We start from the raw sequence: 19,401 nt of genomic DNA, 5'->3' as shown, positions 1-19,401 counted from the left end.
GCTTAGATTGAAGGGATATTTGTGGTTCGAATGAAACAATTTTGTGGCTGAATGTGCTGATACAAATTGTTCTTCAAAGAGACCAAGGGGGCGTTAGGGTCTAAGTAACAACTTCTAATCTATTAGCCTGAAAATTTACATTCTTAAATAAGCTGGTCACTGGCTTAGTAGGATAAATATTCTCAGACATGCAGGAACAGCACTGCTTGCCTTCTATCATTCTTTTCACCAAGAAGGGGCAACCCACTACGCCAGTGGGCAAGGTATGTGAAAGTGTCCAGCATAATGTCTTTTTTCCCCCAGCACAATGTCTTACAAATAAAAAATTATGGTTTGTTAACAAATGTTTTTTGAGCCCTTATAAAATAGTGGCAGCGTGCTCTACGTTGTGAGTATTGACATCCTGGGCCAGAGAGTTCTCTGTCCTGCGCATTATAGGGTGTTTAGCTGTATCCCTGGCCTCTCCCACTAGATGCCAGTAGCACACTCCAGTTGTGACAGTCAAAAATGTCTTCTGACAGTGCCTAATGTCCCATGGGGGGAGGGGTGGTGGTGAGGAGAATCATCCTTGGTAAAGAACAGTTGCTTTAAATGAATAATCTTATTTTGTCCTCACAAGGACCCACTGAAGGACCTGTTGTTTGTCCCATTTTAGAGTGGAAAGGAGGAACAGAGAGGCTGAGCAATTTGCCAAAGGCCACACAGCTAGCAAAGGAGCAGGAACAGAATTTGAACTCAGGAGGGACATAATCCGGAGCCCCATTCTGAATGCTCTTCTTGCTTCTGAGAGTACACATTTAAGAGAGTGTAGGAGAATCTGTTTAATCATATACACGGTTCTTGGAGGATCTCTGAGAAGGAGAGAGGTGAACATGAAGAGGAGTGGCGCTTTTATTTATTTTTTATCTTTATTTTTAAGAAAGAGAGAGACAAAGAGTGAGCGTGGGAGGGGCAGAGAGAGAGGGAGACACAGAATCCAAAGCAGGCTCCAGCCGCTGAGCTGTCAGCAGTGAGCCCAATGCAGGACTCGAACTCAGGAATTGTGAGACCATGACCTGAACTGAAGTAGGAGGCTTAACCAACTGAGCCACCCAGGCGCCCCAAGGAGTGGGGCTTTTTAGATATATTTGTAACATTTTATTTCTTAAAAGAAGAAAAAAGTTATGTAGCAAATTCAGCAACATGTTAACATTTGTTAAATCTGGGTGGAGGAGTATAAAAAATTATTTTTTGTACTTTTTGGAATGATTGAGATAGCTCATAATTAAATATCAAAACAATATTAAAAAGAGTGAAACATGAGTAGAAATGTAAACGTCTTCTAATATTTTCTGAGCACTTGACCATCACACTTGGCACTCTATTTACTTAGTTTTTTATTCCTTTCCTCTTAACAGAGGAATCACCCAACCTTTTAATGTGAAGGAACCAATCCCATTTTTGTTTTCCCAGAAGGCATAGCTCCTTCGTAGAACCAGTCATAATCACGATAATATCGGATACGTAATATATTATCACGATAATAAAAGGAACTTATTAAATACCTCCTCCAAAGTGGAGAGTATAGTAGAGACTTCACATACATTAGTGGCTGATGCTTATGAAATATTTACTAGTGTTTGGCACTCAGCTGAGTCCCTTCATCCTTTCTTATTTATTCCTCACTTACAATCCTATGAGCATATGATTTCAGTCACATTTTACAGATGAATTCATTGAGGCTTAGAGAGATGAGCTGCAGAGCCAGGACTCCAGACCTGCATTTGTCTGATTTCAATATCCCTGTTCTTCCTAGTATTGCAAGCTGCCACTCAAACGGAGTCACGAAGGGCTACGAGGCTGTCCCAGAGAATGGAAGGTGCCAGCCATCTCCACTTTCTGAGAATCACTGGTTGGTCTCAGACACCTGGCTTTGCCCTTCCTTCGTCTCCAGCCCTGTGGCAGTAGGTCAAAGTTCGCCCTATCCCTGCCCTGTCCTACATGCTGGTTCCAACACCTCTAGATTTAGTACTGTCTGAAAATAACCCTGCCTCTCCTTCCAGATCAGCAGTTCAAGGTTAGCATGAAATTTCACCCCTAGCTGACCATTGACTGCCTTTCGAAAAGCCTCCTTTCCTGGCAGAATCTGCTCCACAGGCCACCTCCTTGCCTCTTGAGCAGTGCTCAATTCAATTTCCAATTCGAGAGGCTGGCATCTTCCAGAGCCAATTTGAATTTTGCAACTAAAATGTGGTGCATTTGCCATGCTTTGGTCTAAATGTAGACTGTCCACTGCATTCCCTGGATCTTCACAGGCCCCAATGGTGGAGTGGGGCAAGCGTGGATGCCCGGAGGAATCCTTCCTTATTAACTCATCTTCCAAATGCCTCAAACTCGAGTGTTTTCCTGGAGGGAGGGGGGCAGTGTTTTCTTTTATATTGTTATGGATTTAAATCAGGAGCCCCAGAGCCTAGAACAACTGATGTGGATAGCGGTGGGCCTGGCAACCTTGCGAAAGGTCAAATCCGTTTACACACTGTGGGTGACTGCTTTTTGTTCTCAGATTCTGGGTAAGATACACACATTCCAAGGCCACTGCCTGTTCTGGCTCCGCTGATGGATGCGGTGTTGCATTCCAGGAGGGCAGCGTGCTAGTCCTGAACTTGGGAAGCGGACACCAAATTTATGGGTAGGATTTGAAGCTTTTAAGCCATCTTATCACCTCTGAGGGGAAGCTGATTTGTCATGCAGATGCCTGAAACTTCTCCACTGGCAAAGAGACCTTATCAGGATAAAAAACAGTGTCTTCAGCTGTGCGGAAACACACTTAGTGGGAGTGCCAATTGCCACACCCTGCCCATAGGGTAATACATGACTGAAGCCTTTCATCTGAATTTACCTTTCGGTCCAGCCATTCAAAGTGGGCTTTATCCTAAGGAAATCCTAAAGGCAGATACAAAAAAGATCTTTAAGGGAAAATGTGGATAGAAGAATATTTCTTATGGCTAAAAACTCAAAAGCAATGTATATCTGGGGAGGATGGGTTATTCTTTAATTTTTTAAAGTGTTTTATTTATTTTTGAGAGAGAGAGACAGAGACAGCATGAGTAGGGGAGGGTCAGAGAGAGAGGGAGACACAGAATCTGAAACAGGTTCCAAGCTCCGAGCTAGCTGTCAGCACAGAGCCCAATGTGGGGCTCGAACCGATGAACTGTGAGATCATGACCTGAGCCGAAACTGGATCCTCAACCGACTGAGCCACCCAGGCACCCTGGGTTATTCTAAACATACAAAAAGTTGCTTAGCCTCATTCCCCCTGATTTTCCTTATCCAGGTGGCAAAGATCAGGAAGTTTGATAACACACTGTTGGCAAATATTTGGGCATTCTCAAATATCAGTTATGGAAATGCAAATTGGTACAATCTCTATGGAGGATGACTTGGCAATATTTATAAAAATATAAAAATTTACTCAGAAGAGTCCACTTCCAGGACTTTACCTTACAGATGATATAGAAAATAACGAGGTGTGTACAAAAATATTTACTCTAGTGTTTGTGATATCAAAAATGTCCTTCTGTAGAGAACTACTAGAGGGAAAAAAAAGTACAATGGAATACTATGCAGCTATTAAGAAGAATGAAGTTATTGTATTTCTATCAAAGTGAGAAGAGTTCTGAGGTACCTTATTTAGTGAAAAAAACCAAAGTGCTAAATAATGTTTTGAGTATATGATTTCCATTAAAAAGAACATACACACATATTTTTGTATGCATGGAATATCTCTGAAAGGCTATGCAGGAAATTGACAACAGCTGCTTCCAGGGAGAGGTAGTAGATGGCTGGGGCCAGAGAGGCCAGAGGGACGCACTTTTCACTCTATACCTTTTGAATGTGATACCTTGTGTGAGTCTCCCCTACTTACATAAATGAGTTGTCATAAGTGGATTGGTTAAGTACGTTATGGTATCACCCATTATGAAATGCAATGCAGCCTTAAAAGATGTGACAAATAAATTAAAAAAATGAAAAGATTCAGATTTATTGAAATGGCAAGAAGTCAACACTTGATGCTTAGTGATTAAAGTACTAGGTGATCCAATTTATGTGTACACACACACACACACACACACACACACACACGCTCATATGGAAAGTTCTGGAAAGTTTTGTGGGAAAAATATTAAAGCATAATGATATATGGAGAAGGATTATGGGCGACTTTTCTTTTCTTTTTTATATCTTGCTGTTGTGTCTAAATTATTTTTTGCTGCCAAGAGTGACAGATTCTTCTCACTTTGAAAAAACCCCCACAAAACCAAAAATCAACAAGGAATTTGACAGCATGTTTTTGAACTACAGGACTAGGCAGGGCTGTATCCAACAGAGAAAGGGGACAAAGTGATTTTTAAGTGTTCTAGAGCTGGTGATAACATAACAGGATTATACACACACACACACACACATATATGTACACGCATATATGTATATATGTTTATCAAGAAAAAATATAGTAAATGTATGTAAAGTAAAATTAGATTGAAAATGACAGGGGTGCCTGGGTGGCTCGGTTGGTTAAGCATGAGTTTGAGCTCCACATTGGGCTCTGTGCTGACAGCTCAGAGCCTGGAGCCTGCTTCTGATTCTGTGTCTCCCTCTGGCTCTGCCCCTCTCCTGCTCATGTTCTGTCTCTCTCATTCTCAAAAATGAATAAATGTTTTAAAAAAATGACAAAGAACATTTTTTTTGCCCATTGGTACTTTTTCTCTTAAAATCACAAAAAATTAAATAGCACCATGATAACAATTGAAACTCAGTTTACATACTATCACAATTTCTTAATCGCAAATAGAGTATTTCCTCATTGCGACATGTGAAATAATACAGAGGTATATAAAAGAATTAATAATTCACTCTTCCTCCCATTATTCTACTCCTCGAGGTGACTAGATTAATGGCTTTAAAAAATGGGATTACATGTTATTCTATGAGTTACTTTTTTAAATTTAAATATTGTGAACAACTCTCCTAAATAATAGATTAGCAGACATAGATCTAAAGTATTTGTTTTAATAATGCTTTACATTTTATTATATTTTAAATTCTTTATTTATGTAAAACTGAACATAATCAGGCTAAACCTAAAATACCTAACATTCCTTGCCTGTTAAACATGACTCCATTCCTAGGAATTTATCGCAAATATGTGGGCACAGACGTACATGCAAAAATATTCATTGCAACAGTGTTTGTAGTAGTGAAAGGCCAAAACCTACCTAAATGTCAATCACTGGGGAAACTGGTAAGTAAAATAGGATGCTCCAGAAACTGGATTACTATACAGCATGAAAGGAAAGCAGTAACTCTGTACACTGACATGTCCAGGACACCCTGTTGAGTATAAAACATAACCTTCCTTATGTGATAGTTTTTACAAAATGGTATCATTCATAAAACTAAACAGGGTAGAAACACACATTCCATACACATATACACTCACATGCATGCACATACACATGTACACAAATGTAAGCTTAGAAATAAATAGAACATTTCTGGAAGCACACACAACCTGGGGCAATAGTGTTTGCTTCTGGGAAAACAATGGAGGGTCCAGGATAGAGTCAGACCTGGGTCTGGTGAGGGCAAAAGGGTTTTGCTCACTGCTTTTTTTTTTTTTTTCTTTCTGATTTAAATGTTTATGTGTCATTTTTTAAATAAAGAAATTAGCTCGTAAAAAGTTGCTGCAAGTCATTATGCAAAATAGTTACAAAGCATGATGGCTTAGTCCATGTTCTCTTAAATTGATACAGAAAAATGTATAGGGAGCCTAACATCCTGAAGTACATCTTCATAATATTGTGTAGCAGGGTTCTTATTCTGAGGTTAAGGGAGAGTCTATGAACTTGAATGGGAAAAGTCACTTTTTAAATTTTCTTAAACTAACCTTCGGCTGAAAGTTAGCGCTTCCTTCAGTAAGAATGCGGGCAGCGAACCATAGGAGAGTTAGCAGGATTTGTCACCAACAGAGATCAGATTTATGCTATCATATTACATTTGTTACAGATATCATGAAATATTTCCACTTGTCACTACTTCAGAATTATAGTAGTTATTTATTTGACTTGCTGCTAGAGCTTGTTTATTTAATATGTTAATAAAGAAGGACATTTTTTATCCTATCATAAATTTGTTTTTTTCCAACACTATAATAACTATTTCAACATAATTGGTTTTCTTTGCATTCCTGTCTCTTATTTTATGTGTCTAAGGTGAGAGGGGGCTTCACCAGATTGCCAAAAGGGGCCCACGGGGCAAGAAAGGTAGGAACCAAGAACCATTGTGTTAAGTAAGGTTAACTTCTGAAGGGCTGGGGACAAGGACTCACAAATGGGTACCGTGTGGGTGCACTTGGAAACAGGGAAAGGGGCTCTACTACTTCTCTTGATGCCAGGGGGCAGTTTATGGCCTGAATATATAAATTGGAGATGTAATTTTGTAGTTGTTGTTCTTCCAGTTGGTGGAACTTCCTTCCCCCCACCAGCTGCCTCTCTGGATCTCTGCCCGGCTGTGCTGGTGGTGTGAGCCCTGGGGCCCATGCCTGCAAATGACAGTAAGCCCGGCTTGCCCTTGGTCCCATTTTAACCTCCTTCTGGGGCATAGCCAGGGTGCTGAGCGCAGCCTCTAAGCAGTGCATGTTAGCCTGGCAAAAAACTCTATCTTAAAAAGAATTTCAAAAATCATGCGAAACCAGTCCCAAATGTATCCCAGCTTTGAGGGAGCAAGGCGCTGTGAGCAGGTACCCCTGGTAAAAGTTAAAAGTGGCTCTGTGAGGAATGGTCCCCTTGTGTGTGCTAGAACATTCTGTGTCTGAACATTTTGGCCTTATCTGTTCACTGGTGAAATCTTTATAGTATAATTGGTGTGCTGACACCAGAGGGGCATTTGAGTGTTCAAAGGGGGCTCAGATGTGCTGATGGGGGGTGTGGTCAGAGGCCCTGCTGACACAGGCCTGCCAGGGAGGGCCATACGCTGGGTGACCCACGCTCTGTCGCGCAGGAGTGGGGGTGATGGATGGAGTGAAGAGGGCCCTCCATCTCAGATATTCCAGCCTTAGGAGTCCTTCAGACACAGCTCACTCTCCCCCCTCTCCCCAAATCTTATCATTTCAACCTATCCCTTCTCGTCTCTGCATTCCGGAGATGCATGCCCTCCAGATCCCATCACTCTTCTTGGGTGAGATCCATTCCTTCATTTGCTAAGTATTTAGGGTCAGCCAGCCGTGGTTTCAGACCCCACCCCCATCACTAGTGTAAGTCGGCTGAATGAAGATTTAAAAATTGCAAATCAACATTTACAGTAACTCCCGTTTCTCCACAAAAAATACACATGAGAATTTATGTCTTTCCTCCGTAAACTGTGGCTCACATCATTGCCATTATCCATCTTTCTCCAGATGGCTGAGGCTGTGGGTGCCAGAGTCTCTCTTCTCCCCACCTCAGGCTCCTCAGCGACCTGGAGGCAAACACACTCTTACTCTGGAGTTTCACAGAGGGAGGTACTTTCATCACTCAAATCGAGGCACTTTTGAGAATAAGAGGGGGTTATGATAATAATAGCCGCCATCATGTTTTGGTAACAGGCATAATGGGGACAGGGTCGTCTGGTGGCTCCATTATAGAGCGATGCCATACTACCCAACAAGCAGACCCGGTGAGTCTTTAGAGCATTAGCAAACCTGTGACATCTCTACTTTTTTGGGAAGTAATTTGATATTCAAGAAATCAAAGTAGTCTTCATGGAGTACATGTGGGCCCTGCTTGTATGTGCGTGTGCGTGCATGCATGTATGTATGTGTTTTAATTTGGAATTACAGTTGGAGGTAAGAACAGCATTCACTTCTCATCACCTCGGGACTCCCTAAAGTCTTAATCTGGCCCTGCTATGAAGTCACCAGAATCATCTCCTCATCCCCCTGTGGGGGCCAACGCTGATCATAGCCCTCCAAGAAGTGAGAGGAACTTGACAAGGGCTAGTAAGGTGAGGGGAATTGGGGGCCGATTGGCAATAGACAGGTCTCCCCCCAACGTGAGTGGAATGATAACCTTTTAATAAAGGATGAAGATGCTGTTCAATTTTCAAGCTCCTGTCTGTGTCCACTCTGGTCTTCATATATCCAATCTTTCTCCATTGACCCCATGGCTGGGCCCATATTGGTATCTTGGTTTTACAAGAGCATTCACAACAGTCTCCTTTCAATGTGCTTGTAATAGTTTCTGGGAATGAGATAAGTCATTTAACCCCTCTAAGCCTATTTCCTTATTTATGAAATGGGTAAAACTCTAATACCTGTCTGATGGGAAAATGGTAGATAGAGTCTAGAAGGCACTGTGTGAATGGTAGCTGCAATTGCTATTTTTACAGAGAGTCTGCTAGGTACCTGTCTTTTGACATGGAGGATGAGATGTGTCAAACCTGGCTTCTGTCCTCCAGGGGTTCGTAGCCTGATAACGATGCCAAAGGTGTGCACAAAAGTCCTTATCCCCATGGACACATGTGGCAGGCATCATAAACAAGGTAGGGAGGGAGAGATCACTGCCAAGAAAGAGTCCATGAGAGAGAGGTCCACAGAGTTAGGGTCTTGTGGGTGGGCAGGATTTGGATATTCAGAGGGTATGGGAAGAGCATTTCTAGTAGAGGGAAACAGTCTGAGCAAATGCACAGGGGAAGGAAGATGCAAGGTGTATTTGGGAAATGACAACTAATTCTATCTGAGTTATAGGACTCTCCTTATTCTCCTGCTAAACTCATAGTGCTGCTCATTTACTTGTTCACTTAGATTTGTGAGCACCTGTGTTAGGCGGAGAGGAAAGATGTGGTCACTGCTTACAAGATGTTCACAGTTCGTAGAGGAGAGAGAAGTCGATCAGTCACTAGGTTGCTAGGGAGAGCCATGCCTGCAGTGCTTGGGGTAGATGAAGATCACCTGCTTAGCCTCAGGGGTCCTCTCTTTATGGGACTCTTCAAAGCTCTGGGAGGGGCCCCAGGAATTTTTCTTTTATTGTATGATTTTGTGAAGTTTTCAAAAGTAAGATCTATTAACTGCAATTGATGAGGGCTGCTGTCTGTTTCCACTCTGACTTCCCTCCATCATATTTCCCCTCACACAGGGAGGCCATGGAGTACAGGGGCCATGAGCATTTTGGGGAGCTACTAAGAGTTAAGATATATTTCATTTGCTTTGAATGTTTATAGTGAATATATATATGTGGCTTGCAGACTTTTCTTTCTAGCTAGCTTGGTCATCACTAGCCAGTAACTGCAAGGTGGAAAAACAGCTTCTAGAAATACTCTCTTGTTCATGATGCTGACTCACCTGGATGTGTGACATCAAGAGGTAGGGCCAGAGGCTGAGCTACGATATGAGAAATCCTACGGTGTGGGACCACATGTGTGTGGGTGGCAGAGGCGAATCACGTTCTGAAGTAGATCCAAGCCAGAAACTAAACCATGAAAAAAATATGTTTTTTAATATTGAAAAATATATTTCAAATTTTATGTTTTCCCCAATTTGATAAAAATCTTAAAAAAGTATGTGGAGTTACTGGGGTGCCTGGTGGCTCAGTCATTTGAGCGTCCAACTCTTGATTTGGGCTCAAGTCATAATCTCAGTGTTGTGGGATTGAGTCCCATATCACAGTGTGGGGTCTCAGTGGGGAGCCTGCTTAAGATTCTCTCTCTCTGGGGCACGTGGGTGGCTCAATTGGTTAAGCATCTAACTTTGGCTCAGGTCATGAACTCGCATTTCGAGAGTTCAAGTTCCATGTCGGGTTCCGTGCTGACAGATCAGAACCTGGAGCCTGCTTCAGATCCTGTGTCTTCCTCTCTCTGCCCCTCCCCTGCTCATGCTTTGTCTCTCTCTTTCTCTTTCGAAAATAAATAAACACTAAAAAAAAAAAAGAGATTCTCTCTTTCTTTGTCTCTCTGTCCCTCTACCCAGCTTGTGCTTGCTCTCTCTCTCAAAAAAAAAAGTATGGGAAATTATCAGTCATAAGTTGTGAGGCTGCAAAATGTCTGAAATACCCGTAAAATAGAAATAAAAGAGAAATTTTGACATCTTTCTAGGGGAAAGACCCAATTATTTTTAGATTTCTTTACTTTTCTCTCCAGGACACGATGCCTCTCAGTTGCTGAATGACAGGCAGTTACTTGCTTCCTTTCCTCTTTGTCTGAATAGACTCTGGTTTCCCCAACTCCTTTTTGGGGTTCCATAAATCAAAGCTCAGAGCTCCACACTTAGGGTACCCCCAGTGATAACTCTTTAGCATTATCTGATTGTCTCGATGTGAATCCAGGTTCTGTCCCTAATCAGCTGTGTGGCCTGAGGCAAATCACTCAACCTCTCTGAGCTTCAGTTTCCTTATTGGTAAAATGAGGACAAAGTAGTGCCCACTTTGTAAGCCTTTGGAGAGGAGTCGATGAGACAACACACAGAAGTACCCCCAGCCCAGAGTAGCACAGTGAGCCTGGCACACAGCAAGATCCAATAAATGGGATCTATTAGTAGTAGTATTATCACACATGGTCCAGAGCACAGTGACTGTGGAAACATCCTGCAGATATCGGAGAAAGCAATTTCCCAGTGTGGCCCAGCGGCCATCAGTTATTTTTATGAGCCATACACACACACTCAGGTAAAGGCATTTCCTGCATTACAGATCTGAACGTGCCCATCTGTAATGGCAATGCAGCTACATGTGCCCCTGCTGGCATTTCTGTGGCCTATTTTGCCCCAGCAGGATTCGGTGCCTCCACAAATGGCCCCCCATTCTGTCGTTACCTGATAAGCATGACCCTTCACACATAATTCTTCCCCCTGCCCACCCTTCTGACAGTCATTTGAATGTTACTGCAAAGATGAGGCTAACTCACTATCCATCCCCTCCCTCCCTTCTGCCCTTCTTCCCTCCTTTACTGCTTGCTTTCTCCCACAAATATTTCTTGAGTCCAACCACCGTGGTATTTCCCATGATTCCGAGACTTTAGGACACTCACAGTAAAATTTCAAAAAAAAATTTGGTGGGGACAGGCATAGGGTTACCAACTTGTTTTTTTGCCAAGTAGGTCATTAAACACACACGCGTGCGTGCACACACACACACACACACAGCATCATCACTATCATCATCACTATTTATTACCATCATTCCATCAAAGAAATGCTATTTCAGTGTCCCAAAATAGAAAGGACATAGTCTTTAGAATAAAAGGACAGTCATTTATTTTGAATACATTTGGAAAAACACAGAATTTTTCTAATTTTTTTCTCATCTTGTCATGAGCCAGTAAAAATTTTATACCCTTGGGCACCAGACCCCAGACGATTGTTCAGAAAGAACTGTAGTAACAACAGGGATAATAGAATAAATGGTTATTGAGTGCCAAATGTGGAGTTTGATAGACTCTACCATTTACTCGCTGTGTGACCTTGGGCAAAGTACCAAACCCCTCTGAATTCTTGTTCCCTAACTTATAAACACAAGGATGATGATGCTTGCTCTGCAGAGGAGTTAGTGAGAATTATGAACAATATATAGCATCCAGTGTGGAGCAGTGTACCCATTATACTGAAGAGCTGCTTCTACGGTGCTCATTCTCTTCCTCTTTTCCAGGAGGCTCTAGTTTAAAGATTTCACTTTCCTTCTTGCCAGCTGTCTGCCTTCCTCCATGTGGACTAGCCCAAGGCACTGGGCAGGATTGGCGATGCTTCTGACTGCAACGGGGGAAGCATAACCAAATTTTCTTGGCTCTCCACGGGGTGCTCACTCCAGGGGTTCCCAGGCATGGGTGTGAGGGAGGGATCTGGTGCTATGCTGGCTGTATAGGAATCACCTGGAAACTTGTTCAGAATTGAACTTCTCTGCCCCATCATGAGAAATTCTGATACAATAGATCTGTGGTGGAGCCCAAGAATCTAGGCTTTTGGAAAGAGCCCCCTGCCAGATGTTTCCTGTGAATGGTTGGTTAGCTGTTTGTCACAGCTCCCAGCTTTTGGTTGGGACATTTTGTCTACTCAACTCATAAGAGTGTCCGGCAGATCACTCCCAGCATGCTGTCCTATGGACCTTGACGAACAGGGTCTGAGGAAGATCCCAGGAGGAATTCCCTTGACTATGTTTTGCTGTCATCTCACCAATGATAACCTCCGTCACCCAGAAACTTTCAGTTATTCCAGCCATATTTCTTGTTCTCACGAACCTCCTAAATCACGTAACAACCCATCCCCAAGTCCTTGAATCTGTCCACTTCTTTCCACCTTCACTGCCCCCAGGCTGGTCTAAATTCCCATCAGCTCTCAATGGCCTCCGGCCTGTCCCACCTCTGCTTTGTGCTCCATATGGAGGCCTGAGTCATCTTTTCAAGGCATAACTCAGATGGTATCTCTTGTCTGCTTCAAACCCTTCAGTAGTGGCTTTAAGATAAAATCTAAAGTCCTTGACGTGGCCTGAAATCTCTGCTTAAGATAAAATCTAGAGTACTTGATGTGGCCTGAGACCCCTGTGTGGCCTGGCCTCTGTCCACACCTCCAGCCCTGACTTGTACCTGGTCCCCCTACTCTCCAGGCTTGCTACTTCCCCACCATTTCCTGCCTCAGGACTCTTGGACGTGCCCTTCCTTCTGCCCGGACCCTCTTCTATCTGCTGCCTTCACTGACTTAGTTCCTCCACACTTTTCAGGTTCCACCTATATGTCACTCAGGGACTCCTGTGATATGCTGACTCCTGTTATTTACTTCTAATAGCATCTCTCCCCTTTATTTCAAGTTGCTTGTTGCAATTTGTGATCATATGTATTTGTGTGCATGTGTTTTTCAAATAGTCTGCATTCTCCTCTAGAACTAAATCCTATGAGAACATGAACATAGCTATTTTGCTCACTATTGTATCTCCAGCACAAAACACAGTAGGCATCAAAAAAATATATACTTATTCAATAAATGAATGAATGAATGAATGAATGATTGAAGACATAGAGCTAGATTCTCAGATAAAGGGCAAGGTCCAACCTTTTCCTCTGGCTGGAGTGACTGAAGTCCCAGAGACTGGGAGACCAACATCCTACACAGGGCAGGAGGTATGGAGAAAATCTAGCCCTGAGCTAGAGTGTGGATGACCTCCCCTAACGTTTTCTGGATGAGTCTTTTTGCAGAGGCGAGTGGGGAGTGGAAGAAAGGCAGGGTTTTGTAACAGAAGTACAAATCCCAGCTTTTGACATGGTGGCTCTGGAGTTTTTGAGCACATTTGCTATGAGAGGAGATTGGGACTGGGGAGCAAGAAGACCAGATGTTTCCTAGGTGTGTGCCTGTCCTGACAGACTGGGATTCAATGCTTGGCTCTATCGTTCACTTGCTTGCTATGTGACCTGGGGCAAGAAGGCTAACCTCTCTGAGCTCAGCTCTGGCTCTGAGCTCCTCCCACATACTCATCTGTAGAGAGGGAGCAGTTACTCTCTCCTGTCAGGGTAGCTGTGAGGATTAATGAGATAATGTCTGTAGAGGGCCTAGAAGAATGTCTGGCATATAGTACTTGTTTCATAAAAATAAGATCTCACGAGGTGGTAAACATCCTGCAGGCAGGGGCCATGTAGCACAGAGGAGATGCATTAGGAAGTCTTTATTAAGGATTTCACAAATGGTCGAATGTATTTTCCCTCAGAAAGATTTTCCTTTTCCAGGAAGGATTCCCTGTGTGTAAAAATTTCTCCCTCACTCAAACCAATTGCTTTCTTGGTGAGCAACTCAAATCCCTGTGTTTTGAAACCTCAGAGCTGGAGGGTTAGTGTGTATATTTGTGGGGGTGGCCCTGTCCTGAGTTATCTCTGAGACCCTCCTCCTCCCCTGTGCTCTTGCGGGAGGCAGGAATTCATCAGCCCCAATTTGAATGAGAGGAGTAGAGAATCAAATCAATGGAGAGAGAGATTCCTATTTGGTCCCAGTACTATGAGAACACAACTGTTTCTTTGAAATTGACCTTCATTTATTTGGAGGGGAAAGCAGTTAGTTCAATAATGGCTTCCTGGTGCCTTTCAGCATTTTAAAAGACGGAAGAAAGATTTGGAGCGAGGCAAGATTCCAGTGTTTTCTAAACAACGCAGTAAGCCCAGCTACCAGTTGGCTGCCCCATACTTCCTGCTACCCTCCCCCGACCCCCCAATCTATCCCCACAATGCAATGCACATCCCTCAGTAGCCCAGCCACTTCTCAAGACCCTCACCAGGTCTTCCCTAGGTAGGTGGGAGCGAGCCTTCATTATAATGCCTGGGAGCCGAAGATTCCTTGGACATTTGCACATGGCCTATGGAGTGGAAATGCTACTATATTATATTCCAATTATTTCCTGTCCCTCCATGGCCTGATTCCAGGGGCTGAATAAAGAGGTCCTTGTGTGGTGGTGTCCATCCCTGCTCCCTAGTAAGAGCTGGTCCTCGGCCCAACTTAGTCTGAGGCCACAGAAGGACAGGGAGGAGGTAGGGAGGGTGTTACAGGTGGGGAGAGCTCCACAGGAGATGAGAGACCCAGCCCTGCAGGCAGCCCAACCCTGCTCCCAAAAATAAAAATAAGCAAGGAAGGAAAACAAATGGGGCCCCTCACTAGGACCCTGCAGAGGGCATGACTATTTTCCCTCTTTCCCAGGGGGGATCCCAACCCTTCTCTCCCACAGAGAAGACAAACACAGCTATGGAAATCTCATGCCAGCCAGGCACCTGGAAGTCTGTTGCTAATGAGAAGTTACTCCTACCTGCACTTCACTGTTTGCCAATGATTGTCTTCCCCTAGATCTGCTTTCTCTCCTTGTGAGTGAAAAGCATTTCATGGAAAATTTCGAATTTGGAACCTTCTTCAGATTCCAAAAGAGTTATTGTTCTACATCATGCTTGTTTTGTTTGGGTGTTATTTGAACTCAGGGGAAGTAGCAATCCACATCTCCATGTTGCTGGGATGCTCTTAAATTAGGAAGAGCACGTTGACGAAGCACCTTTTCTGTTTGAAGCTCTTGAGTACCTTTCAGAGTCCATCCCAAACCCAAGGCCTGGAGTCCGTATTTCTTACCTGCCAAGGCCAGCCAGCCAGGGGAGAAGGTGTGGGTGGAGTAGCTTAGGGACAGCACACCGGGAGACCTCTGGGAGATAGCGGCAGGGATGTGTGGAAAGGTTCCATGGCAAGGACAGGAGAAACAAGTTCTGAGAGCATGCCATGGAATCCAGGGTTAAGGTCTCAGAAAGTCATGAACAGAAAGGGAGGAAAGGTGGGGGTAGTGTGAGTGACATGAAACCGAGGATGAGTTTGAAGAGCAGGACCCACAGAGAAGTCACATCAATCTGCACCACCATGTGTCTGGGGGAAGGGCTAAGCTTTGCAACATTTAAACCTTGGTGTCCAGGAAGCTGGAGCCTGAAGGGAGCTGAGATCCTCTGATTAGTGATTCTCCAAAGCCTGGTCTGTAGACTACCTCTTCAGAATCAACTGGTGGGCTTGTTAAACATGAGGATTCCTGAGACCTGTCTGATTTACTGAATCAGATTCTCTGTGGGTTATCTAAGAAGCTGAAGGTTTATCAAGTTCCACAGATGATTCTGATCTTTATTAAAGTTTGAGAGCCCTTGATTTAGTCCAACCCTCTTGTTCCCTGGAAGTGAGTTCTGAAGCCCAGAGAGGTAAAACAAGCCTAGGATAACTGAGCTGATTGATGGCAAAGTTCACGTTAGTAATCTAGTGCTCTAGAATCCCAGGGCAGTGCTCTTCCTATATCAGCATGCGGACAGCCTCTTCCCCTGTTTGGACTGGTTTCTCTTGCCCCCTTGAGTGAAAGTTTACACTTTTGATCCATTCCCTGTATACTTCTGGGGCCTTCTTCCTGAGGATGCTCTGGTCCTAGCCTCTATAGGCTTGGGGTATGGAGGAAGAAGGAAGAAAGGAGAAGGACTCAGTTCTCTCCTGAGCCTTTTATAACAAGTGTGGGATTGTCAAGTGAGTAGAGAAAGAGAATACACAGCTGTAATTGAGGGGCGAATGGGATCTCGTTTGTAGCACTAAGCTAACTTCCACTGAGCTTTTGCTGTGCACCAGACACTGTATTAAGTCCTTTTCATGCATTAGTGCAAATCCCATGGAGCAAATAGTAATTAGTTCTATTTTGCAGTTGGAGAAACTGAGGCTCACAGGTGAGCAGACATTTGCCCAAGGTCACATAGCTAATACATGACCAAATCACTTCTGTGTACAACCATGATCTAAAGCAGTGTGAACTGTTACCCACTTTAACCCAACAAGCCTACAAAAGGACCCCAAGACCTTGGAGGAAAAAAAAAGCTTCTCTGCAGTGAGATGTGACCACTTCTGGGTGGTGGTGGATGTGTGTGTGTGTAGTACAGCTTCAAACGCTTTTCACGTAATGCACTAAAAATATTTCCGAAAGGCATTAACTTGCAAGCCTGCCTTAGAAATGACAACATGGAGAGTAGGTTAAAAAGCTTTTTTTGTTTATCTTTTAAAAATGGAAACTCCTGATATCAGTTTGCTTTCTTTCCATTCGCCCATTTCTCTTGAAAGTAGTGTGCCTTCAGAATTTTAGTTATTTGAGGGATTATGTTCAGTTCTAACTGAGCCCTGGGTGTGATTGCAGGCATTTATATGGTCCATGGCACGTAGCAGCCGTTACCTCTTCTGATATCATGGCACATGACTTTGCAATGATCACCTCCCTCCATTCATTTTCTGGAGTGTCCCCCAGGGATAGGAGAGGAAACCAAAGCAGGTCAGTGCCTTAGAGAAGGGACAAGTGTTTCCCAAGCCATGTAGACAGCACGTCACAGTACCTTCCTGTAGATTTACCTATGTACCAGACCTTGTCTTCTTGGAAAAAATCAGGAAGCTTTTTGAACAACTTAGACCATTAACCAAAAGAAGATGGACATATGTTTATAGGAGAGGAAGAGCTCAGTTTCATTCTAGCAGGATTTGGTGTTTGGTAGCTGAAGGTGAGGGACCACTGCAATTTAGATCTGGGTGTTCCATGAATCACCAGAGTTAGAACATTTCTGGGTAAAAACCGAAAGCATGTGACCCCCTGGTTGTCTTCCTTCTCTTTCAAATCTCAAGCTTTAGATAACTCAAAGGCTGGATGGGGCCGTGCAGCTGTTAAAATGCTCTTATTAACTCATAATGAACGGAGGGCATTGAGGTGATAGCAAGCGGTAAAGGGAGGAGGGGAGAACGCAGCCTCTGCAAAGCTCATGGGGAGCGTGGGTCTCTGCAAGAGCCCTGGAAATGCTGAATGAAAACTGCCTTTCTGCGTACGAGCCGCCTGCCTGCTTCCCAAATGCTGCGTCTGCGGTAACTACAAACTATTTTGTATGCTGCATTTGTGACGCTGCCTTAGCCCGCACATCATTACTACTGAGATAACGCTGGTGTGATGTTCAAGTCCAGTGTCCTTGTCCTTTTTTAATTATTAAACCGATGCTGTTGAATGAGTCATTCCACATACCAGATTTTCCTCCTGTGGTTCTTTCGAGAGACTAGCACCTTACTTAGTGTGTTCCACTAACACCTGAGTTGGTTCTTAGCCAGCTACCCAAACCGCAAAGCCTTTGCAGAACAAACAGTATTCCCCAATCTCCAAACACACACAGGCAGCATAAAAAACAAACCCCGCGAAAAACTTTACGGTAAGCTCGTCAGTAAACCCAAGATCCGAAAATGCCCTGTTCCCCAACTTACCAAGTGGTAGAGCGATGAAGAAGGGTAGCCAGCACAAGATGAACATACCGACCACAATGCCCAAGGTCTTGGCTGCTTTCTTTTCCCTGGAGAACTTAAAAAGTTTGACAGCTATGGAACTCCTGGGGTTGTGGCCCTTGGCCTTGGTACTGCTGAGGGCATCCTCATGAAAGTTCTTGGAGTGGATCCTCAGGGTCAGCTCCTTGGAATTGGACATCTCCTTCATGACTCCCGCCTCCAGGTTCTTGGTGGTCCTCTTGGCAACGATGTAGACGCGACAGTACATGACCAGAATGACCGCCAGAGGGATGTAGAAGGAGCCCAGGGAGGAGAAGAGGGCGTAGAAGGGTTCTTCGGTGACCCCACATTCTTTGTCATCATTGGGCGCGGGCTCCTTCCACCCAAGGAGAGGCCCGATGGAGATGACTGTGGACAAGACCCAGACGCTGAGCAGCGCCAAGATGGCCTTCCTGCGGGTGACCAGTGTGGGGTACTGCAGAGAGTAGCGCACCCCAATGTAGCGATCGATGGAGATGGCGCACAGGCTCAGAATGGAGGCCGTGCAGCACAGGACGTCCACGGCGGCCCAGATGTCACAGAAGACCCGTCCCAGCACCCAGTAGCCAAGCACTTCCAGGGCGGCCGAGAACGGCAGCACGGTGAAGCTCAGCAGCAGGTCGGCAATGGCCAGGTTGACGATGAAGTAGTTGGTGGGCGTCCGTAGGTGACGGTTGCAGGCCACCGACAAGATGACCACGATGTTGCCCACGATGGCGAAGAGGATGAAGGCGCCCAGCACCAGGCCCACGGAGATGGCCCTGGTGATGTCCAGCTGGGGCAGTGTGGAGTTGCTCGAGGTCTGGTTGGGGCCAGTGAAGTTGGCATTTTTCAACTCTCCCCAGTGGGCAGGTGCTGATGTGTTGTGGCCGGTGTCCAGATCGGGATTCATTTTAGAGTCGGCCCTCCATAGCCTGGGGTGAGCGGGCTGGAAGGGCTGCGGCCGAGCTCCTCAGCTGCCCTGCAACTTTGCTTCGCCCTCGGTCTTCTTCCCGGAGGCGCCCTCCCGGCGAGGACTCATCTCCCCCGCGGGCAGCCCAGCCCGGCGGCGCGTCTCCTGCCTGCACCGAGCCGCCCGCTCGCCCGGCTGTCAGAGGGAGGCGGAGGCGAGAGAGGGGCCGAGGCGGCAGCTCCAAGTTTAATGGTCCGCGTCAGGCGCGCCGGGCCGGCCAGGCGGGGAGCGGCGCGGGTGGGGCGGCGGGCAGGGGGCCGCGCAGCTTCGCCGGGCCGGCGGCGAGGGCGCGGGCAGCGGCGCCCAGCCCAGCCAGCGCCGAGGAGGGTCTGCTCGCAACCAGCCGCCTCTGGGCTGACTGCACGGCGGTGACATCAGGCGGGGGAGCCCGGCGCCCTGACTCCGCGCGGCACTAGGGGGCAATGCGGGTCTGGCGAAGGAGCCCGCAGCCCCGACGCCGCCACCCTGGGCAGCCCTGGGCCGGCCGCGCTGCGCACCACCCTCCCCCATCAACCAGCGTCGTGAAGGGGAAGGGTGACCTGAGCGTGGGGACCCCCGTCCCCCACCCTGAGGTGGCCCGCTGCGATTCTTGCTCCTCCTGTTCACGCTTAGGTCTCAAAAGTGGCGTGGGGCG

At 45.5% G+C, this 19,401-nt stretch overlaps 1 protein-coding gene across 1 annotated transcript in view; it reads right to left on the bottom strand.

Moving 5' to 3' along the window:
- The window catches only part of ADRA1B (adrenoceptor alpha 1B), a 52,094-nt gene extending 33,071 nt beyond the window's left edge, over positions 1-19,023 (bottom strand). The window contains exon 1 of the mRNA XM_039245332.1: positions 17,759-19,023. Coding sequence (XP_039101263.1) covers positions 17,759-18,707 — 949 coding nt within the window. The 5' untranslated portion in view covers positions 18,708-19,023. The remainder of the gene's footprint in view (positions 1-17,758) is intronic.
- Positions 19,024-19,401: the final 378 nt, after the last annotated feature.

This window comes from Hyaena hyaena, unplaced genomic scaffold (genome assembly GCF_003009895.1).
Source record: "Hyaena hyaena isolate Hyena2069 unplaced genomic scaffold, ASM300989v1 scaffold_253, whole genome shotgun sequence".
NCBI lineage: Eukaryota > Metazoa > Chordata > Mammalia > Carnivora > Hyaenidae > Hyaena > Hyaena hyaena.
This window is presented reverse-complemented; position numbering and strand designations above follow the sequence as displayed.